Below are 17331 nucleotides of genomic sequence, written 5' to 3'. Positions count from 1 at the left end.
AATACTGTTTTATATGCTATCGCACGAGAAACTCAGCTCGATCCTGGAGAGGGCACCTGCTGCGCACTTAGGTGAAATCCTTGACTATGGTGGGCCGCGTTCCAGAGAAGGTGTTTCCATTCTGTACAACACCCTGCAAGCTCCCTTACGGTCACCGCTCCAACCTTTTTCTACTCTCTGACGCGTACATGTAACAGCTGGTCAAAGGATTGTTCCATTCACCAAGGCCACATGAAAGGATCAGCACATTGAGTGAGTATCCGACCAGCGGATATATGAGAGCATGCGCGAGGACACTGGGCCAAGTATCTCTTGATTCCCAACCACAGCACACAGATTTGAAAAGATCCTCTCAACTGCTCAAGCGTATACAACATCGAACAAACATCACGTCATGTCAACTTGTATCACTACCAAATCTCCCAAGTTTACCCACCCTGCTCTTCTGCTGGGTCTTGCCACTCCTCCTCTCACACCCGTTTCACCCACCGCCGGCGCTGCCGACTTCTCCCTCGCTCGGGGTGTCGCCCCTGCCAAACCGACTGTGAAGACCGTCACTTCTCCCCTTAGTCCCACTGCTGGTGTTGCGGATACTGCCACAGCCACTCCCAAATCTTCATCGAAGACCGTCACTTCCCCCTCCACTCCCACGTCCACTGCTGCTGCCAATGCTGCTGCCCCCACAGCTGTCACAGCATCCGCACCGGTGAAATTTGCCGAACCAGCCGTCAACTATGCGATGCTTCGTTCTATGCACGTCCACGCTCTGCGATACGTGATTGCGAAGTTAGTCTGGGAACGACAGAACAACCAATACATCCCTGGTCAAGACGCCTATTGGAGATCTGACATCATGATCTCGGAATTGGAAGACGAACTTCAAGCTGTCCTTGCAGCGCAAGAATCACTCGATCGATTCCCGAATATCTTTGCTCCGACCAATTTCCCAAAACCCCACGGACCATTGACTGAAGAAGTCGATTTTGCGAACTACAAGAAGAAGGTGGAGGAAGAGAGACAGTTGAATATGAAGATGGAAGCGCAATTACCTTGGTTGAGACAATTGTTCATTGGTCCGAAAGACAAATATCAGGCTGCGGACGATAAGAGACTCAGAGAACAACTTCAACATGGTATAGATTACGAGATTGAATATCTCCTCCCGACCGCGAATCTCGAAGTGTTGCACAAAGGAATCAAACATCCTCCTGTTCCAGGATACAAACCTCCTCCTCCGAAGAAGACTTACGAACAACTCAGGTACGAGAAGGAAAAGGCAAAGGTCGCAGCATATCTCGAAGCGAATCCACAATCTGGCCTGGAGTCACTTGCACAACCACAACAGCAGCGAAGAGGTTCCACCACCACCAAGGCGCCAGCCCCAAGGATCGGGCCTCTCACGAAAGAGGAATATATCTCGACTCTGCCCAAGTTTGGTCCGATGACGAAAGACCAGAGTCTCTTGCCCAAACAGCGAGAACAGCGTCATCAGATCCTGGACTGGATGAGACGACCTTGGGGTCAGTGGGATGAGCAAGCGGCAGAATTGATGGATCAGCTGGCAAACCTTGCAAGGGACAGGCTGGCGGAAGAAAAGAAGGTGGCGAAGAAGCTCGAGCAGGCCAAAGAGGCAAAGGAGAAGGAAAAGGAGAAGGTCAAGGAGGAAGGCAAGGAAGGGGACGATGATGAGGCGAAGAAAGAGGGCAAGGACGCTGCAAAAGAGGAGAAGGACAAGGGTGAGAAAGCGGAAGGAGAGGCCAAGGACAACGGAAAGGAGGGCAAGGGTGAGAAAGCAAAGGACACGGCGGAAACGGCGAAAGAGAACAACGTTGAGGATAAGCAGGAGAACAAAGTGGATCCAGAAGCAGAGAAAAAGTAGACGGTGTTAGTGAATGTACAGTATGTGTAGCGATGTGATTTGATGTGTACTGTATTCGTGTCAATCACTTCTCGATCCACATGGCCCACCAAGGTGCTAAACAGGCAGCGAGATACAAGAAATAGTTACATGCCATGCAATTTCGTCACACCCATCGTAATGCTCCTTCGGTACCTGGAGTCGCAGCATGATGTCTATCGCCTCTCTTTCCCGCGGGACTAGGCGTAGGAGAAGGTCGAGGACTGGTTGACGACGTCGAATTCAGTGGTCGGAGCGATTCGAGACCCGCTTTCGAGACTCGTCTCCCAGGTTGTAAAGTCGTCCGGTCAACTGGGGCTCTATGAGAGGACACAAGATGATTGTTCAGCATGACTGAGGCTGTACCAATATCGCATACATCGTACTCACCTGCGCTGATGCACCCATTGACCATTTTTTCTGACCTCTCTTTCGTCCCCAACCTGATGTCTCCCTTCCTCATCACCCTTGCCCTTCTCCCCGTCCTCGCCCGACCCAAGCGGCGACACTTTCGGCGGACGCTTATACGAATCAACGCTACTTGACCATGCTGGCGGAAGACTCTCACGCATATGCCTCGGATTCGGTTTGGCCGGTCCTCCATGCTCCTCTTCATCTGCGTCTTTCCCTCCGCCACTTGACCCTTCCCCGTGTACACCCCCTGACTGTTTCAAACCAAGCTCTGACTCTTCGAATTGCATGAGCTCGGCGACAAATCCGATGTTGGGTGAGATCCCTTTACGTCTTTCAGCAACGTAGGCATAAGAGGTCTTCAGTGTCCACGCGTTGGCATGAATAAGGTAGGCCAGCACGACAGTGACTGATCGTGATTTGCCTGCTTTGCAATGGACGTATGTCGGAGCAGAGTGAAGTCTCGCATCGTCTGTCATATCGCGTCAGCTCATTCCTAATTCCAAGGCTTGGTTAGCTTACCCAGAAAGTCGCATGACTCTCGCATGCCTTGAGCTACGCCAGATTCCTCCACGATGTCCCGCATCGGTATTCGATAATACTTGAACTTCTCCTTCAGTCCTAAACCCGAATCGTCGTCGCATTCAAGCGCAACATTGAGTATACGCTTCACACCCATCCGCCTCAATGTCTCCACCTCCTCTTCGCTGGCAATTTCTGGTCCAAGATACAAGAAAGAAGGTAAGATCGTTGAGACCACAAAGGGAGCCATGCCACCACGAGAAGCAGTTGTCATCATTTCGCCTGTACCAATTTGATCGGGTGAGTGGTAAAAACCAGGAGTACGAGTGCCCTCGATTTGAGGCCTGGCTGTCGAACCCGATGTCCGTTGTGTCCCAGGCGTGCGAGCTGCCGGAGACATGTAATCCTCATCATTTCCGATGACACGTTTGACATCGCCGAACGAGCTCGGCGAAGGAGGCAATTTGGACTGCTCGTGACACAAGGTTTGGAATGAGCCGTGATAAGGGGTCTTTGGAATGCTGAGCGTGAAGCCGGGCGATCGAGGTACCGAACTGCCCGTTTTGACGGACAGGTGGTTGTTGGCTCGAATTGCACCAAATCCACCTCCGCCCGGTGTGGGGGGAGCATCGGTTTGGAATGACCCCAACGTTGCACTCCGGAGCGGTTTGTCCAAGTTGAGACTGAGTTTCGGAGTCCGTCGAGCCGAGGAGCCTTGTCCACCGCCTGTTATCGAAAGCGAAGGTAGATTGCGTTTTGCCGTTACGCTATCAGGACGAAGTGAGGGCATCGACGGGCGATGAGAGACGCCTCGGGGCGGGGAGGCAGGCGGGATAGCCGGCGGAGGGAGGTTGAAAGTTAAAGCTGATTTGGACGGTGGTAGCGAAGTAGCCAAGCTTGGTCTACCTTCGTTGCTCAGCTCCCCTGTTACAAGCATATCCGACGCGTCTGGAGACGCCATCACTGCTCCCCAACCACCTCGCAACAGTTTGACACTTCCCGTTGTCACCAAGCTCTTCATGATCCCCACCAGAACCTTGGCAAGGTCATCACCCACCGTGATACCGACCACTACGACGTCCAACGGCTTGCTCACTTCCAGACCATCCCACACCTCTCGTCCTGCTTGTGTACTAACGAAACCACCAAGCGAGTCCCAGCTGGTGGCATGCTGTCCTGAGGATTTCCGAAATCTCTTGAAGATGAGTGATGGAATGGAGATGTTGGCTGAACGAGGGAAATGTGATTCAAGGAAAGATCCCAGCGGCCGTGTATCGATCACGAGGATCTGTGGAGAGGAGCGTAAAAGTCTAAGTGTTTCTGAAACGGTTATGGTTTCGCTGTCCGGTATGGCAGAACTGGAACGGGTCATATCCGGTGTGGGTTGTCCGCTGGACCCTCGATCAGAATCTGAGCCGCCTGTGAGGGGTGAATCGACCGGTCGTGCGAGGAGATTTTGTCGCACCGATTTGCGAAGAAGCGATAGATCTTGCAGTTCGTTGGTCAACGAACCTCGGTCTGAGTTAATTTAGCACGGTCTCGAACAGCAAGCTGATACTCACCATCACTGATTGCTGATTGCGGTTCTTGATCATCCCTCTGAAGCTGAATCTGCTCGTTTATACCAGCCGCATCCCTCGCTCTTCCCAGTACCAGTGGTGGGGGTCTGCGTTTTGGTCCAGGACTTCGCAATTCCTTTCGCACGACGAGCGGAGGCGCGTGAGGTTGCGTGGACGGTCCAGCATGACTATTGTATGCCTGAGGAGACGAGGAGGAGGACGACGATCTGACCTGAGCGGATTGTTTGTTCAACGATGAGGTGGATGAAGAAGGGTTCAGCGAATCACGAAGATATGGTAGACCTATTGGCGAGTCAATGGATGATCGTGAGGAGCTAGGCGAAGCTTGGCTCGGGTAGTCAAAGTCCGCATCATCTGTCGCCAAGAATCCCGGAAATATAGATCTGCCGGGTGTGCTGGAGGATGAAGTTTGGCTAGGTCGATCAGATATCCGTCCCGGTGTGTTAATGGTCGTCATCTTGACGAAGTCGCCGAGGAGTGCGGGAAGATCGTCACGGATAGATGCAATGAGATGTCAGAACGGGAGACCATGCGCTGTAAGATGCTTCGTTGCCAGATGTTGATGCTGTATGTGAGTGTGGATGTCGTTGATGTTGGTGGAAATGATCTCGGAACGTGGTAGGTTGTAGGTTGCTCCGGCGCACAGGGCTGGTGGGTTTATTGTTTGTTGTTGTTGATGTCGTTGTTGATCGATTTCAATACCGTTATCATGAGTTCGTCGTTATGCTGCGTTTCAATCCTCTTCGCACGAGCCGGGTATATGTGCTGATATGATCACTCTGAGACCATTGTTTGTACACGCGTAAGGGATGAGATATGAATATGCAAGAGAGTACAAAGCAGTGGAAGAATGAAAGGAGAGTGAGTGATTGGTTTTAGTAGTCGCGTTGAAGCGTGTTTCAAGCATAATCAGGTAACTAACTCGGTGGCAAAAGTGGCAGGGTATTCTGAATCTGTCACACCTGCTGGGAGTTAGAGTGGGATGCCGTAGCTAGGTTATATTTCATTCAAAAGCGAGAGCGTTACCTTCCATCGTTGAGACTGAATGTAACATCAGATATTGAATACTTGATTGTTGCACTGCTGTACACTCTATATGCATCACATGAAATCGTCATCACTCCATTGTTCTTTCTCCGCAAACGCATCTTCTGTAAACATGCCATCGTAAGATCTAGCTTTCTTCTCTTCTTCCCATTTCTTCTTTTGCTCTTGCTCTTGCTTTGCCTTGTATACATGTCAATCGTACGTACGAGGTAGAGAGACATCATTCATACTCACTCTTTCCGTCGCCTCGGCCTTCTTCTTCCGTCCTTCTTCGCGTAATCGATCCTGCCGTTCAGCTTCGTGATCAACCTCCTTTTCCACTTTCGTCTTGTTCAGTCTGTTGACAATCACATTGTCCCGAGTAGCCACGTGCACTACGAAGCATCAGCCTGGCAACGCTGACATAGATGTCCTTGAAGTTACACTCGACTTACCCCTTTTCACCTTTTTGTCAGAATGGAAGGAAACCTGGCCTACTGCCATATCGCCGGTTTTCTAAGCGGTCACACATTCAGCGCTATTACAAACGACAGAAGGTATTTCGTACTCACTTTCAGATTTGGGACCGGTGTATATATGACCTGGAATCCGTTGTTCAGATGTTGTCGACGTAGCCAAAGGAATCAGACATACTGTAATGTTATCCTTTTTGTTCCCTTCAGAGTTCATCAGTATCACCATGTACATACTGTTCCAGGAGTAACTCACCTTCTATACTATTCGCCTTGACCAACTGGGCCGCATCGTTCAGCAAAGCCGTGGGTAGAGCATCCCACTCGCCATGTGGCTGTGGACCGGTCTGACGGAGGTACACATGCGCCGACGACAATTTGCTATAGGATTCAACGTCAATATTAGACAGATTGATAGATCTCGAGGTCTTGGTTCATGACTCACTCTACGTGGAACCAGATATCGGTCGGTAATCCATACTTTAGCAGTTCCTCGTCTGACTCTCGCCGTCAGCTACCTTCCAAGTTCCAGATGAGCATCATTTTGACATACTTTCGACTTTATCGCGTCCCCTGTACCAAACAGTTAGTGAAGATTATCATCGAGTGCGCTTAGAAGGGATTTCTGCGTACATGTATATGGTAACAGGCGGGTCGACAGCTGTAAGATAATGTGAGCATTAGCGTTGATTTCGTCGCGTCTCGAGAACGACTGTACCTTTGGAAGTGAAGAAAAGGACCATGGTGACGCCAGATTCGACAAACTGAGACGGGAAAAGCAGAGTAACACTCTTTCCTACAATCGGACTATATCCTGCCAGATTTTGTGTTGCGATGCTCTGGACCGAGTACGACAAAGATCAACCAATTCAGAAAAGACGAGTGAACGTCCTCCACCGGCCACAAAGAAGCACAAAGCAACAACAAAGGGAGATAACACCGATATTCACCGCAGTGTGGCACTCTGAAGCGTTACCACCCTCTCGCGTCTTTTGATTTCTCGACTTTCCACTGCTATGCACTACAACTGACAACATTACGACCACATTACTTGCAGCTTGGATCCAGCTGCTAGCATCTACACGCAGCGAGACCTCTCAAGATGGCATCAGTGAGCTATCTCTCAAGCCACGTACTTCCTGTTTAGCTGACGAGCCTCTTCCCAGACGGACGAGTTTGCCATCCCTACGACGATCCTGCGTCATTCTGACTTGGCTTCGACACCTTGGACAGAATCAGCATCTCGAGAGGTAGACGAGAGACGGAAGAGGTTGCCTGATGGGAGACTGTTCTTCGATAGGCTGCTGGCATTTGCCGAGCTGGACGGTGAGTCGTTCGAGTCGCATGAGCAACACACCCAAAACAGCTCTGATGTTTTACCTTGTATTTAGGCCAATCGCTCTATCCTCCTAGGACACCTGCAGCTGTTCGAAGACTCCTCCACGCCGTACATTCGTCTCCACCCGATAGATTGAAAAGAGACTGCTTCTTCTACTACCTCTTGAAGGACTACGATGCGGCAACACCTCTGACAAATGGTCATGAAGAGCCAGTGATGGATGTCGATGGATCAGACGACGATGTTTTCGTATCGAAAATATCCAACGTGCAAGGGTCTGGGAAAGCGGAAGCCTTCGCGAAGAAGAGATGTATGCCTAAGATGTGGAGAGTGTTCATCGATGGATATTGGGCGTTAGATCATGGCTTGTGGGAGGTGCGTGCAATTCTAATGGTGTTCAGTCCATAGCTGACTTGGTTACAGATCGCCGCATCATCATTGTCTGATCCTTCTATCACCGAGATCAACTTTGCACCTGAGATTCTACACACCCTCGCCTCACTCGTCTCTCCGCCCTCTCACGCTTGCAAGCTGCTCCATCACTTCCTCTCTTCGTCCCACCTCAACTTGCAAACTGCCGCCGAGAACGATATCCGGTTGATCGCCCTCGCCTCCGCTGCCAGCATTCCCGACGCATTCACCTATATTCGATCTCACGAAGCTCCTGAAGAACGAGGCAGGATGAGAGAAGCCGTTTGGTGTTGGACTTTGGGTGCGCCTCGAACGCCTTGCGGTCATGGACAACACGGAGTTCAGAGCAAAGCTCTCAAAGAATTGCTGCATCTTCCTCTGGCACCGGAAGAAGATTCTCACCTCATCGAGTTCTTATCGCATCCCCCGCGAAGTATCACTCCGCCTGCATTGTCATTGCTACACGACATGGTGACCCTCCGACTCATCCATCAAGGTCAATATCAAGCTTCATTGCAACTTGACCGACAACTCGCTGGAAGCGGTGGAAAGCAGGAGGACAAGCAGCGAAGACGGGAGATGGTACGGGAGTTTATCGCTATTCTGCCGGAAGCTCAACGGAGGGCATTGTTGGTGGATGTGGAGGCTAGTGCAAAGCGAGATGAAGGGAAAACCTCCGCCGTCAACGGTTACACCGAAGACGTCGACATGGGTAGTTCTTGGGTCAAGGTAAATGGCTCAGCGTCCAACGTTGCCGAATCTCCAGCTGCCCCAATAACGCCCGCACCTTTGCCCGCCCCGACACCGATCCGAGCAACGGCTTCTTTCAACAACTCACTCAACGCAGCGACTGGCCTTCCCTTACCTGCTTCGCCTGCCGTCCCGGAGCGTCACAACTCGCCTTTTGCAGGTCCACCACGATTCGCTCCTGGCGCTTCGACGACTGCATCCCCACGCCGGGTCATGTCAGGTAGTCCCTTCACCCTCCCTCCCAACTCTGCTGCAGCTCGAGCGAAAGCGTCACCAGCGCCTGCGTTGAAAACACCGAGACAGATCATCAATGACGATGACGAGGAAGAGGGTCAGGGCCGTCGTTCTGTCAGAGGCGCTGCAAAGGGTAGAACACGAAGACAGGCGTCGATGAGCGTGGAACCTCGAAGCGAGTCTATGGAGGTGGACGAAAACCGTCCAATTGAGCCCATTGCCGAGGAAGGCGGTGGACCGTCTCAACCTGAACCTCCCAGGTCAACAAGACGCACCACTCGGCGTATGGTTTCGAATAGCTCTCAAGCCGCCAAAGAAACTACTCCGCCACCAGCGTTGCCCTCACCTCGGGCGAAGAAGCCAACGCGATCGTCTCGACAAAGCACTGCTCCGCCTACCACTCCCGCTATGCCAGGTGCATTTGACGGACCATCCGAGCCTCCTATCGACGAAGAGATGCCTCCTCCAGCATCGCGAACCCGGGCAACGTCAGCAAAACCAGAGTCTGGTCGAGGTGCTAGGTCTCGTATCACTCGATCTGCATCTCGAGCTTTGTTGACCGACTTCACAGACGACGAACCGCCGAGCAAGAAGACGAAACCAGCTGCTACTGCAACAGGAGGAAGAAAACGACGAGGAAGTATCGCCGCTAGCGAGATTACAGATGATGGGGCGAGTGTGATCAGTACGAGTGTGCGAAGATCAACGAGAAGAGGTGGGACTGCGCAGCCCTCAGAGCAAGGTAGTCCGACACCGAGTATTGGAGCTAGATCGGATGTCAGCCGTAGGAGGACGGCGACGAGAGAAGGCAGCATGACCCCGAGGATAAGCACGAGATCGAGGAGGGGTTGAGGTGCTATACAAGCATGTAGCGAACGAGATGCAAGAAGTTGGTTTGTGTGATTTGTGAATCGGCCGAATGCTTCTCTAGTTTGCGGTCAATTGGCGCGATGCAAGATCAAGTCATCAGTTGAAGAGGGTACTTCGACAGGCTTGTCGCAAGATTGCTCTATATACATCGGTCAAGACCGTTAGATCCTTGGCAGATGTAAGAACAGTATGGCCAAGCATGATCACTGTTCACAAATTTCGGCCGTGAACATGCGGTAGTGGATAATGCTCAGCGATACAGATGATGAACTGAAATTTGGCGCCCAAATGTCGACTTGGCGTCTGTTGTTGATTCAGGGATTGAGCGATGAGCACATGGAAAACGTCGCTCGACTTTTTTATGGCTGCTGATTCGGGTCGTTTATCTGATAACTGTTGGGTTACGATTTAGTCGATTCATCACTATTTCCATTCTTGCTTAAAACTACAACAATCCATAAAAAGCGTCTGCGCGCTCTTTGATTGCCCTCTCGATCCTCCGTGCTCTGTCATTGACCTTTCGAGTGACGACTACATCTCTTCGAATATCGGTCATTCTAGAGGCGAAACAATTCACCCCGATCTTTTCCGTCGTCATAGTATAATTACCCTTTGCGAAAAGTCCACAACAATCGGGTTATAACACCACCACTCTTTGACGTTTCTTTGTCCAGCCATAACATCAATCGTCGCACATAGACATCCTAGCACCCTCTCTTCATTCATCCTTGTGTATATCCTCGTTCGCACTCGACTCGCCAACGATGAAAACGGTCGTAGTCCTCGGCGCTTCTTATGGTGGGAACCATGCTTCCAACATGTTGGCAAAGGATTTGCCGGCTGGCTGGAGAGTGGTGACCATTGACAGGAACACGCATTTCAATCGTGAGTACACCACACCTCCTGTCTCATTTTCTCCCAGCTTGTGGAGCTTGTCCCCATGGACATCTTCATGGTCATTCGGTTCAGATCGGATTTGACCGATCGAAACACTAACTAACCCTTGTTAAATGTTTTGCAGACCTTTACGCATTCCCTCGATTCACCGTCATCCCTCACGAAGCTCAAAAGGGTTTCATCCCCTATCGACGTACACTCGAGTTCCTCCCCGAATCACACACTGCACCTACTACACCTCCCCTCACCCCTCCTGCTTCACCACCCGCCTCAACCACCGGAGCTGTAACAACGGAAGAAGTCAATGGGAGCGACGATAAATCTAGACATCAGTTCATCCAGGGTTGTATAACTAAACTCACTCCACACTCGGTCACCTTCATACGTCCTCGTGAGCCCGAAAATGGTTCATCTTCCACTTCTGGCTCCGGGTCATCGTCGAAGGGAAACAACGACCTGACGAATAAGGTCCATGCTCATCTGACTTATGGAAAGTACGATGGAGAAGAAGAGATTATCGAATTTGAATATGCTCTCTACGCCCTTGGAGCAAGTATGCCCGATCCAGTCAATGTATGGCAAGATTCACATCTGCACGAAGAAGGGGTAGTGCTAGGATCGAAGAAGGCCGGATTGAAATTCATGAAATCCCAGGGCGAGAAATTCAAGAGTGCAGATCGGATATTGGTCGTAGGAGGTGGAGCGTTGGGTATTGAATATGCGGGTGATCTGCAATATCTCTATCCAGAGAAAAAGATCACATTGCTTCATTCAAGACAGAGGTTGATGCCTGTTTACCCTGTCGAAACACATACCAGAGGTGAGTTGACTTTTCTCATGTCGAGTGGTATCGGGGAGGACTGTAGCTGATGACCTGCCAGTGCTCGAATCGTTCCAGAAACTCGGGGTCGAAGTGGTGTTGGGAGAAAGAGTCATGTCATGGCCTGAGGAGATGGAAGAGCTTAACGGGAAGACGAAGATAGTCACTACGGATAAAGGACGGATATTCGAAGCGGATCTTGTGGTGAGTTTTGTAAAGCAAACTCGCCTTCATGTGCTCTCATTAACTCTTCGTTAAATCGCAGCTGGCATGTACCGGTCAGAAACCTCACATCTCGCTCATGGCCAGTATATCACCTGCCCTCATCTCTCCTACCACATCTCGTATTCGCGTCTCACCGACGATGCAAGTCCATCGCGGAGCCGACCCAGCGAAATCGACGGCATCCACAGCAGAGCAACTCGCTGCTATGTCACTCAGCGCGCTCCCCACTCCGCCCGCATCTGCTCGAACAAGCGTGAGCGACTCCGATAGCAGACCGAGCGAGGAAGTACGGGAAGAAGAAGAGGATCTGAGCCATATCTTCGCTATTGGAGATTGCGCAGAGACAGGGGCGATCCAAGCAGGTCATACGGCTTACTGGCAGGGAGAAGTAGCAGCGAGGAATATCTTGAAGCTTGTGAATCACGGCAAGGAGGTCGAGAAATTGGAAGAATACGTGATCACACCACCTGCTATCAAGTTGACCGTTGGATTCGTGAGTGGTCCCAATTAGCTTGCCTGTATGATGCAGCTGACGATACCGAATGTGTAGACTACGGGGATAGTAGCGCGAGGTGATCTTGTAGAGGAGAAAGACGATGGCGTAGAGGACTTGCAGTCCATGGTCATGTGGTGAGTACCTCTTCTGTCCACACCTTCGCTCCAAGAGCTGATTGGTATGACTCGTTCTAGGCCAAATCCAGAAGGCGGCGAGATTGACATTACAGAATAGAAGATACACATCATTGGCGGACAGGTCGCGCTGGGTCACTTCGGAAGTTGCATAGCATGGTTCGGTGGTAGATTATAATCAAGCATCGAGATATATACCTTGGATCTCTGACATGCATGGCCATCCTTGTCATTATCACAACATGACGTAGTAGTCGGAGACGCGCGGTATTTTAGCGTTTCGCCACTCATCAAGTCGTGGATGTGTCTCCAACGCATCTCCTCCATCTGCACCTTGGGTCAAGTGGTTCGACTTTGCGCTTCATTCCCACGGCTCGTCATATACAGCAACCAGCATATCAAGTCCAACTACCAGCTACTAGCTCTGCCTAAATATCTGGACCGGATCCGTCTGATCTTCTTGCTCCAGACACCCTCATGGTACAACCAACGTTGACGGACGTTCCGTCCGAGGTGGTGTTGGAGTATTTGTTACCCGTTCTTCCAGTGAAGGACATCGCAGCGTTGAGCGGTGTTAACCGACATTTGCACGCTCTGACCGTGAGTCAAGCCACTATGTTCTCCTTCCACTTCTTCAAGCCCACTGCTTTCTCACCCCCGCGTGTGAATACACAACATGACCCGTACATTACAAACGCTGACACGGACCCCCACCAATATTGTAGTCCGACCCTACATTCTGGCGACTCAAAACGACTTCCGACTTTTCCTTTTCACCCTCTTCTCTCCCCCCCTCACCCTCCTCGTCATGGTGGACACGCGTCTATCTCGGCCTACTCCATCCAAGGGCATTTGTCTGGGGATCAAGCGATCATGGTCGATTAGGAGGCGCAGAATTAGGTCGAGGTGTAAGACGATTTGGAAGATTCGTTGATTCCCCTGCGGAGATGATGATTGGTGGATCGGACGGGAGGACTTTCCCAGAGACTTTGAGAGATAGTTTGAGGACTGTCGTCAGCGGTGGTGGGGGAGGAGCGATGGTAGGCTCAGGAAGGGATGATGAGGGGAAAGGAACGGCTGGAGTGGTCGAGTTACAAGCTGGAGGATGGAGTTTTACAGCCAGATGCAGTGATGGTTCAGTCTGGGTATGGGGTGAGTGACAGTTCTCCTTCGACTATCAAGGCGGAGTGTCATGCCGTGCCCAACGTAGATCCTGGACGTAAAGACGGTCTTCTTGCGCATCCAGACGCTGACACGTCTCTAGGACAACTCGACGGAACGATCATTCGTTTCCGGGCACCAAGTTGGGAAGACAAGAACTGTCAATGTCCCGAGCCGACCAAGATTCCACTACCATGTCGTGCTGAGGCGATCAGTGCAGGACGACGGCATTTACTGGTGCTAGACGCGGACAACTTGATCTGGGAGTTGACAGCTTGGGGAAAGGTGAGCTACCTTCGTTCCGTCCTCCAGAAGACCAGTAGCTAACCTCTACCTCTGATGCAAGGCGTATCACCATACCGCTCCGGCTCTGACTGCGCCGTCCAGTCATGGCACGACTCGAAATCCACCACATATCGCTCAACTGTCCACAGGATGGGATCATTCCGCCGCTCTCGCTTCAGACGGAAGTATCCACGTGTGGTTCCCCTTCTCACAGGCTTACGAAGCGGGTCTGACTCCCGACGATAGGCTCAATGGACCGATCGGCGTTTTCACGGATAGCGATGGCGACGAAGATTCCAGTCGAGCTCTGAGATGGGGAACAGTAGGCAACGACGTGGTAGTCACCTTACCGGAGATACCGGAAAGACCCGTCTTGGACACACATGATGACGATTGGACAGATCTCGGAGGTGAGGTCGTTACTGGCGCAGTCAAAGGGCCGAAGATGAGGAAAGAGCTGGAAGATGAGTGGAAGGATTACGAGTCGACGAGGACAGCAAAGGATCTGGCCGAGGGACAGAAGGTCGTGCGTATTGCAGGAGGATTGGAGTTTCTCATTGCGCTCAGGAAAAATGGAGAGGTCTGGCATACGAGAGTGAAAGAGCGGCACCCAATCACCTGGCAATTTGTGAGTGGTTGGCTTCCCCCATGGACAGGTTAACTCGGAAGCTGATGATCTCGCAACGTAGTTGCCATACTTCTCTTCGCCAAACATCACTCACATTACCGCCCAATTCGAATCCATCACGACCTACGCGACCCCGACAGCCCATTCTTCTGCTTCCGCAGTCTACCACTCTCGTCTTCCACATTTCTCAGAGTCATTCGGCGAGACTCTCCAACCCGATCTCTTACCTGCGCTGCAAGATAAGGGAGTTATTCAAGTCGCTCTGGGTGATTATCATTATGCAGCTCTGACAAGTCGAGGGGAGATGTACACGTGGGGTCAGGGAGGTTCGGGGCAACTAGGCCTGGGGGGGTTTGGTGGTGGAAGAAAGGATGAACCGACGAGGGTGGTATTTAAGAGTGAAGGAGATGATGATGGACAGAGAGAAGGAGAGGAGGATTTCGTTTTTGCGATTACGGCGGGTGGATGGCACACTGGCGCTTTGATCTTGGGTGATCCAAAGAGGAAGAGGCCCAAAACAACAACAGGAAGGACAGCTTCGACGACAACAACGACGTCGACGGGACTCAACCTTTCTTACGCCGATACGGGCAATAGCGGTGGACATTCCTTTATGCCGGGCGCTTTCCCTTCTGGTACCACAGAAAGGAGGGGAGGGACAATACCTGCTGGATCTGTGACGCTCCCAAGAGGGGGAATAAGGACCATGCCGTTCTTCAGAGTAGGTTTCGCCGGACGGGGTGCGGCAGTGAGTGGTAGAGGGAGAGGAGGTGCTCAATCGCAGGGGCAGGCGCATGGACACGGGGTCGTGGAGGATGGCGAGGTTGCTGCGGACCAGTGGTGAGGGTTGTTTGTATCAAGATTCCGCTTGCTAGGTTGTAGACATCTAACGACAATGAACATGACATGATATACGGTGCCGTACGCGAGATTGAGCTACAATGAGACCCAAGGGTGATGCAGAGCGCTGGAAAGAGCAAGATTATACGATGCATAGCTAAAACCCTGTAATGACTCCGATCTACGCCTTCTTGGCCTTTTTCGTCTTTGGCTTGTCAACCTCTTCATCTTCCTCGTCTTCGTCTTCCTCATCGCTTAGTTCCTCATCCGACTCTTCCTCCCCTTTATCTTCAAATTCTTCCATACCTTCCCATACTTCTTCTTCATCCTCATCACTGTCTTCTTCATCATCTCCTTCCTCACCTTTAGCCCTTGGCTTTTTCTCCTTCTTCTCAACTATGACTTCTCTCTCGCCCCAACCTCTCCAAAGGACCTCACCGACACCTACACCTCCTACCATACCTACCACATCACCTTTCTTCATCCCTTCGCCTTCCCCCCAGTTCTTATGCGAATCTTCAACGTCGGGAGGCGTAGACGACGTATGTATTCTGAAACTTGCATCGGAGGCAATTGTTGATAAACCGATACGACGAGTTCCAGCCGCAGAAGTGGTAGGCAAGGGGAGGAGATGATGAGGTGTAGAGGTGAGAGCGGAATAGGTGTAGAGGACTTTGCCGGTTCGAAGGTCGATTGCACCAAGCAAGTTGGATCGGTCGGAGAAGAATAGCTCGCTACGGGAGCAAACAGATTATCAGTACTAGTAACTGACATGTCCCATAATCGGAATAGATAGGGAGCGAGGGAAGGATGTAGCAGGATGAGACGCCATTTCATGTCCACACGCCCTGTACGTGCTATCCCCCAGGTCACACACCGCACCACACAACACCACAGCACAGGGTCAGATCCGCGTAAAATGGATTGGCACTCACTGCTCAACACCTGGAGCGACACAGCCCACTCCGCCCTCTTTCGCAACCTTCCAATCGCTGACAGGTTTCCGTTGTCTCGTGTCGAACCGTCTCACAGTGCCCATCTTCGTGCCGCTAACGAGAAGGTTGGGCGATGAGGGAAGGTAGGTAAGGGCGAGGTGGTAGACTGGTTGTCGGAGTGCGAGGGAGTTGTTCGGAACCTGAATGAGAACCGAGAGAACGATATCAGCTTGGTTCGAGTTGAAGACTTCTTCATCGATAGTTAAGGGAGGGGAAGCACAGGAAGTGGGGTAGGGAATGGTATACAGGAAGCTGAGACGAAGCGTGACGCAGGATTTCGCAAACCCACATTCTTAGCTTGCCAAATCTGTCCAGGCTCTATCGCATTCTTCTTTCTCTTCCCATTCCCATCTTTCATCTCTGCATCAGTATCCCCTAAAGCCGAAGCAAACGTCCTTTCCAGATCGTAGATTGACACGTCGACCTCTTTACCGCCCAAAGCGAACGACGTAGGTGCGAGTGGGGAAGAAGCGAGACATGCGAGTGGGGAGGGTACGGTGCGTGAAGAGCTTGAGGAGGAGCTCGAGGAGAAGGGGTAGTAGGTCAGAAGACCGGATGAGCGGGCTGAAACTGTTCCGCTGTGATACAAACACCAGTATTAGCATTGCAGAGCATTGGTCGTAGTTGATTAGGAGGAGACATACTTCTCAACGGGGACGAGACCCGCCCAAATGCCTTTACCCTTGACAGACTCTTGTGAGGTGACAAGAGGTGGTGAAGCAGTCTCAGCATCTGCATCGAAAGGCTGTAGCTCGATAGTCGAGACTTGGCTCTTGTTGTCCGCTACGACGACCTTCCAGTTTAAAAACAAGGATCAGCATTTCATCCTAATTCATATTCGCGACCTGCTTGAGCATTATTATCAACTCACTTGGTTATCACCGACTTGGACCATCCGTCTTATCTCTCCAACAGGCTGATGAGTCCCATATTTAATAGGAAGGTGCTTCACGATCGCCTCGGACGGAGGAGCTGAAGGACCGATCTTTGGTTCGGAGAAAGATAGGTCGAGAAGGGTATTCGGGTGCAACGACGGCGCAAGGAAGTTGAATGTGCGGACCATATTACGTAGTGCGTTTTCTGGCTAGTAGGACACAATTTCGATGTTTGCTTGATATGCAGCGCGAGGATAGACGTTGTATCGGCAGGCAAGAGAAAAACATAGATAGATATTGACAGCTTGGGTTCAGTTGTCTTTACGAAAATTCAACTTTTGATTGAGATGTGGAGTCTCCACTCAACGCCACGTGGTTTGCGACCATACAGCTCTCGTCAATAAGACCAGGAGTGATGTCAATGTTAACCGCACTTATCATACTTCTCCTCTAACTTCTTCT

At 51.3% G+C, this 17331-nt stretch overlaps 7 protein-coding genes across 7 annotated transcripts; 4 read left to right on the top strand and 3 right to left on the bottom strand.

The window, feature by feature from the left end:
• Positions 1-13: 13 nt before the first annotated feature.
• On the top strand, positions 14-1879 carry CI109_100478 (uncharacterized protein; the record flags this gene model as incomplete). Its single annotated transcript, XM_032002861.2, has 2 exons — positions 14-89; positions 330-1879. 2 exons carry the CDS (start codon positions 14-16, stop codon positions 1877-1879), a joined length of 1626 nt encoding a protein of 541 aa, XP_031862668.2.
• Positions 1880-2024: 145 nt separating this feature from the next.
• CI109_100477 (uncharacterized protein) lies at positions 2025-4867 on the bottom strand (the record flags this gene model as incomplete). Its single annotated transcript, XM_032002862.1, has 4 exons — positions 2025-2217; positions 2288-2780; positions 2831-4348; positions 4393-4867. The coding sequence occupies 4 exons, from the start codon at positions 4865-4867 to the stop codon at positions 2025-2027; spliced, it is 2679 nt and encodes an 892-aa protein (XP_031862669.1).
• A 644-nt stretch (positions 4868-5511) lies between these two features.
• On the bottom strand, positions 5512-6652 carry CI109_100476 (uncharacterized protein; the record flags this gene model as incomplete). Its single annotated transcript, XM_032002863.1, has 10 exons — positions 5512-5637; positions 5692-5831; positions 5892-5952; positions 6009-6038; positions 6091-6113; positions 6166-6290; positions 6355-6406; positions 6463-6482; positions 6543-6570; positions 6628-6652. The coding sequence occupies 10 exons, from the start codon at positions 6650-6652 to the stop codon at positions 5512-5514; spliced, it is 630 nt and encodes a 209-aa protein (XP_031862670.1).
• A 359-nt stretch (positions 6653-7011) lies between these two features.
• CI109_100475 (uncharacterized protein) lies at positions 7012-9495 on the top strand (the record flags this gene model as incomplete). Its single annotated transcript, XM_032002864.1, has 4 exons — positions 7012-7020; positions 7076-7235; positions 7301-7623; positions 7672-9495. 4 exons carry the CDS (start codon positions 7012-7014, stop codon positions 9493-9495), a joined length of 2316 nt encoding a protein of 771 aa, XP_031862671.1.
• Positions 9496-10277: 782 nt separating this feature from the next.
• Positions 10278-12185, top strand: CI109_100474 (uncharacterized protein; the record flags this gene model as incomplete). Its single annotated transcript, XM_032002865.1, has 6 exons — positions 10278-10398; positions 10535-11230; positions 11292-11434; positions 11496-11948; positions 12006-12085; positions 12146-12185. 6 exons carry the CDS (start codon positions 10278-10280, stop codon positions 12183-12185), a joined length of 1533 nt encoding a protein of 510 aa, XP_031862672.1.
• A 377-nt stretch (positions 12186-12562) lies between these two features.
• CI109_100473 (uncharacterized protein) lies at positions 12563-15003 on the top strand (the record flags this gene model as incomplete). Its single annotated transcript, XM_032002866.1, has 5 exons — positions 12563-12685; positions 12811-13237; positions 13350-13531; positions 13593-14159; positions 14221-15003. 5 exons carry the CDS (start codon positions 12563-12565, stop codon positions 15001-15003), a joined length of 2082 nt encoding a protein of 693 aa, XP_031862673.1.
• A 177-nt stretch (positions 15004-15180) lies between these two features.
• On the bottom strand, positions 15181-17057 carry CI109_100472 (uncharacterized protein; the record flags this gene model as incomplete). Its single annotated transcript, XM_032002867.1, has 5 exons — positions 15181-15733; positions 15935-16134; positions 16284-16572; positions 16639-16787; positions 16866-17057. 5 exons carry the CDS (start codon positions 17055-17057, stop codon positions 15181-15183), a joined length of 1383 nt encoding a protein of 460 aa, XP_031862674.1.
• Positions 17058-17331: the final 274 nt, after the last annotated feature.

Source organism: Kwoniella shandongensis, chromosome 1 (genome assembly GCF_008629635.2).
Source record: "Kwoniella shandongensis chromosome 1, complete sequence".
Taxonomy (NCBI): Eukaryota; Fungi; Basidiomycota; class Tremellomycetes; order Tremellales; family Cryptococcaceae; genus Kwoniella; species Kwoniella shandongensis.
This window is presented reverse-complemented; position numbering and strand designations above follow the sequence as displayed.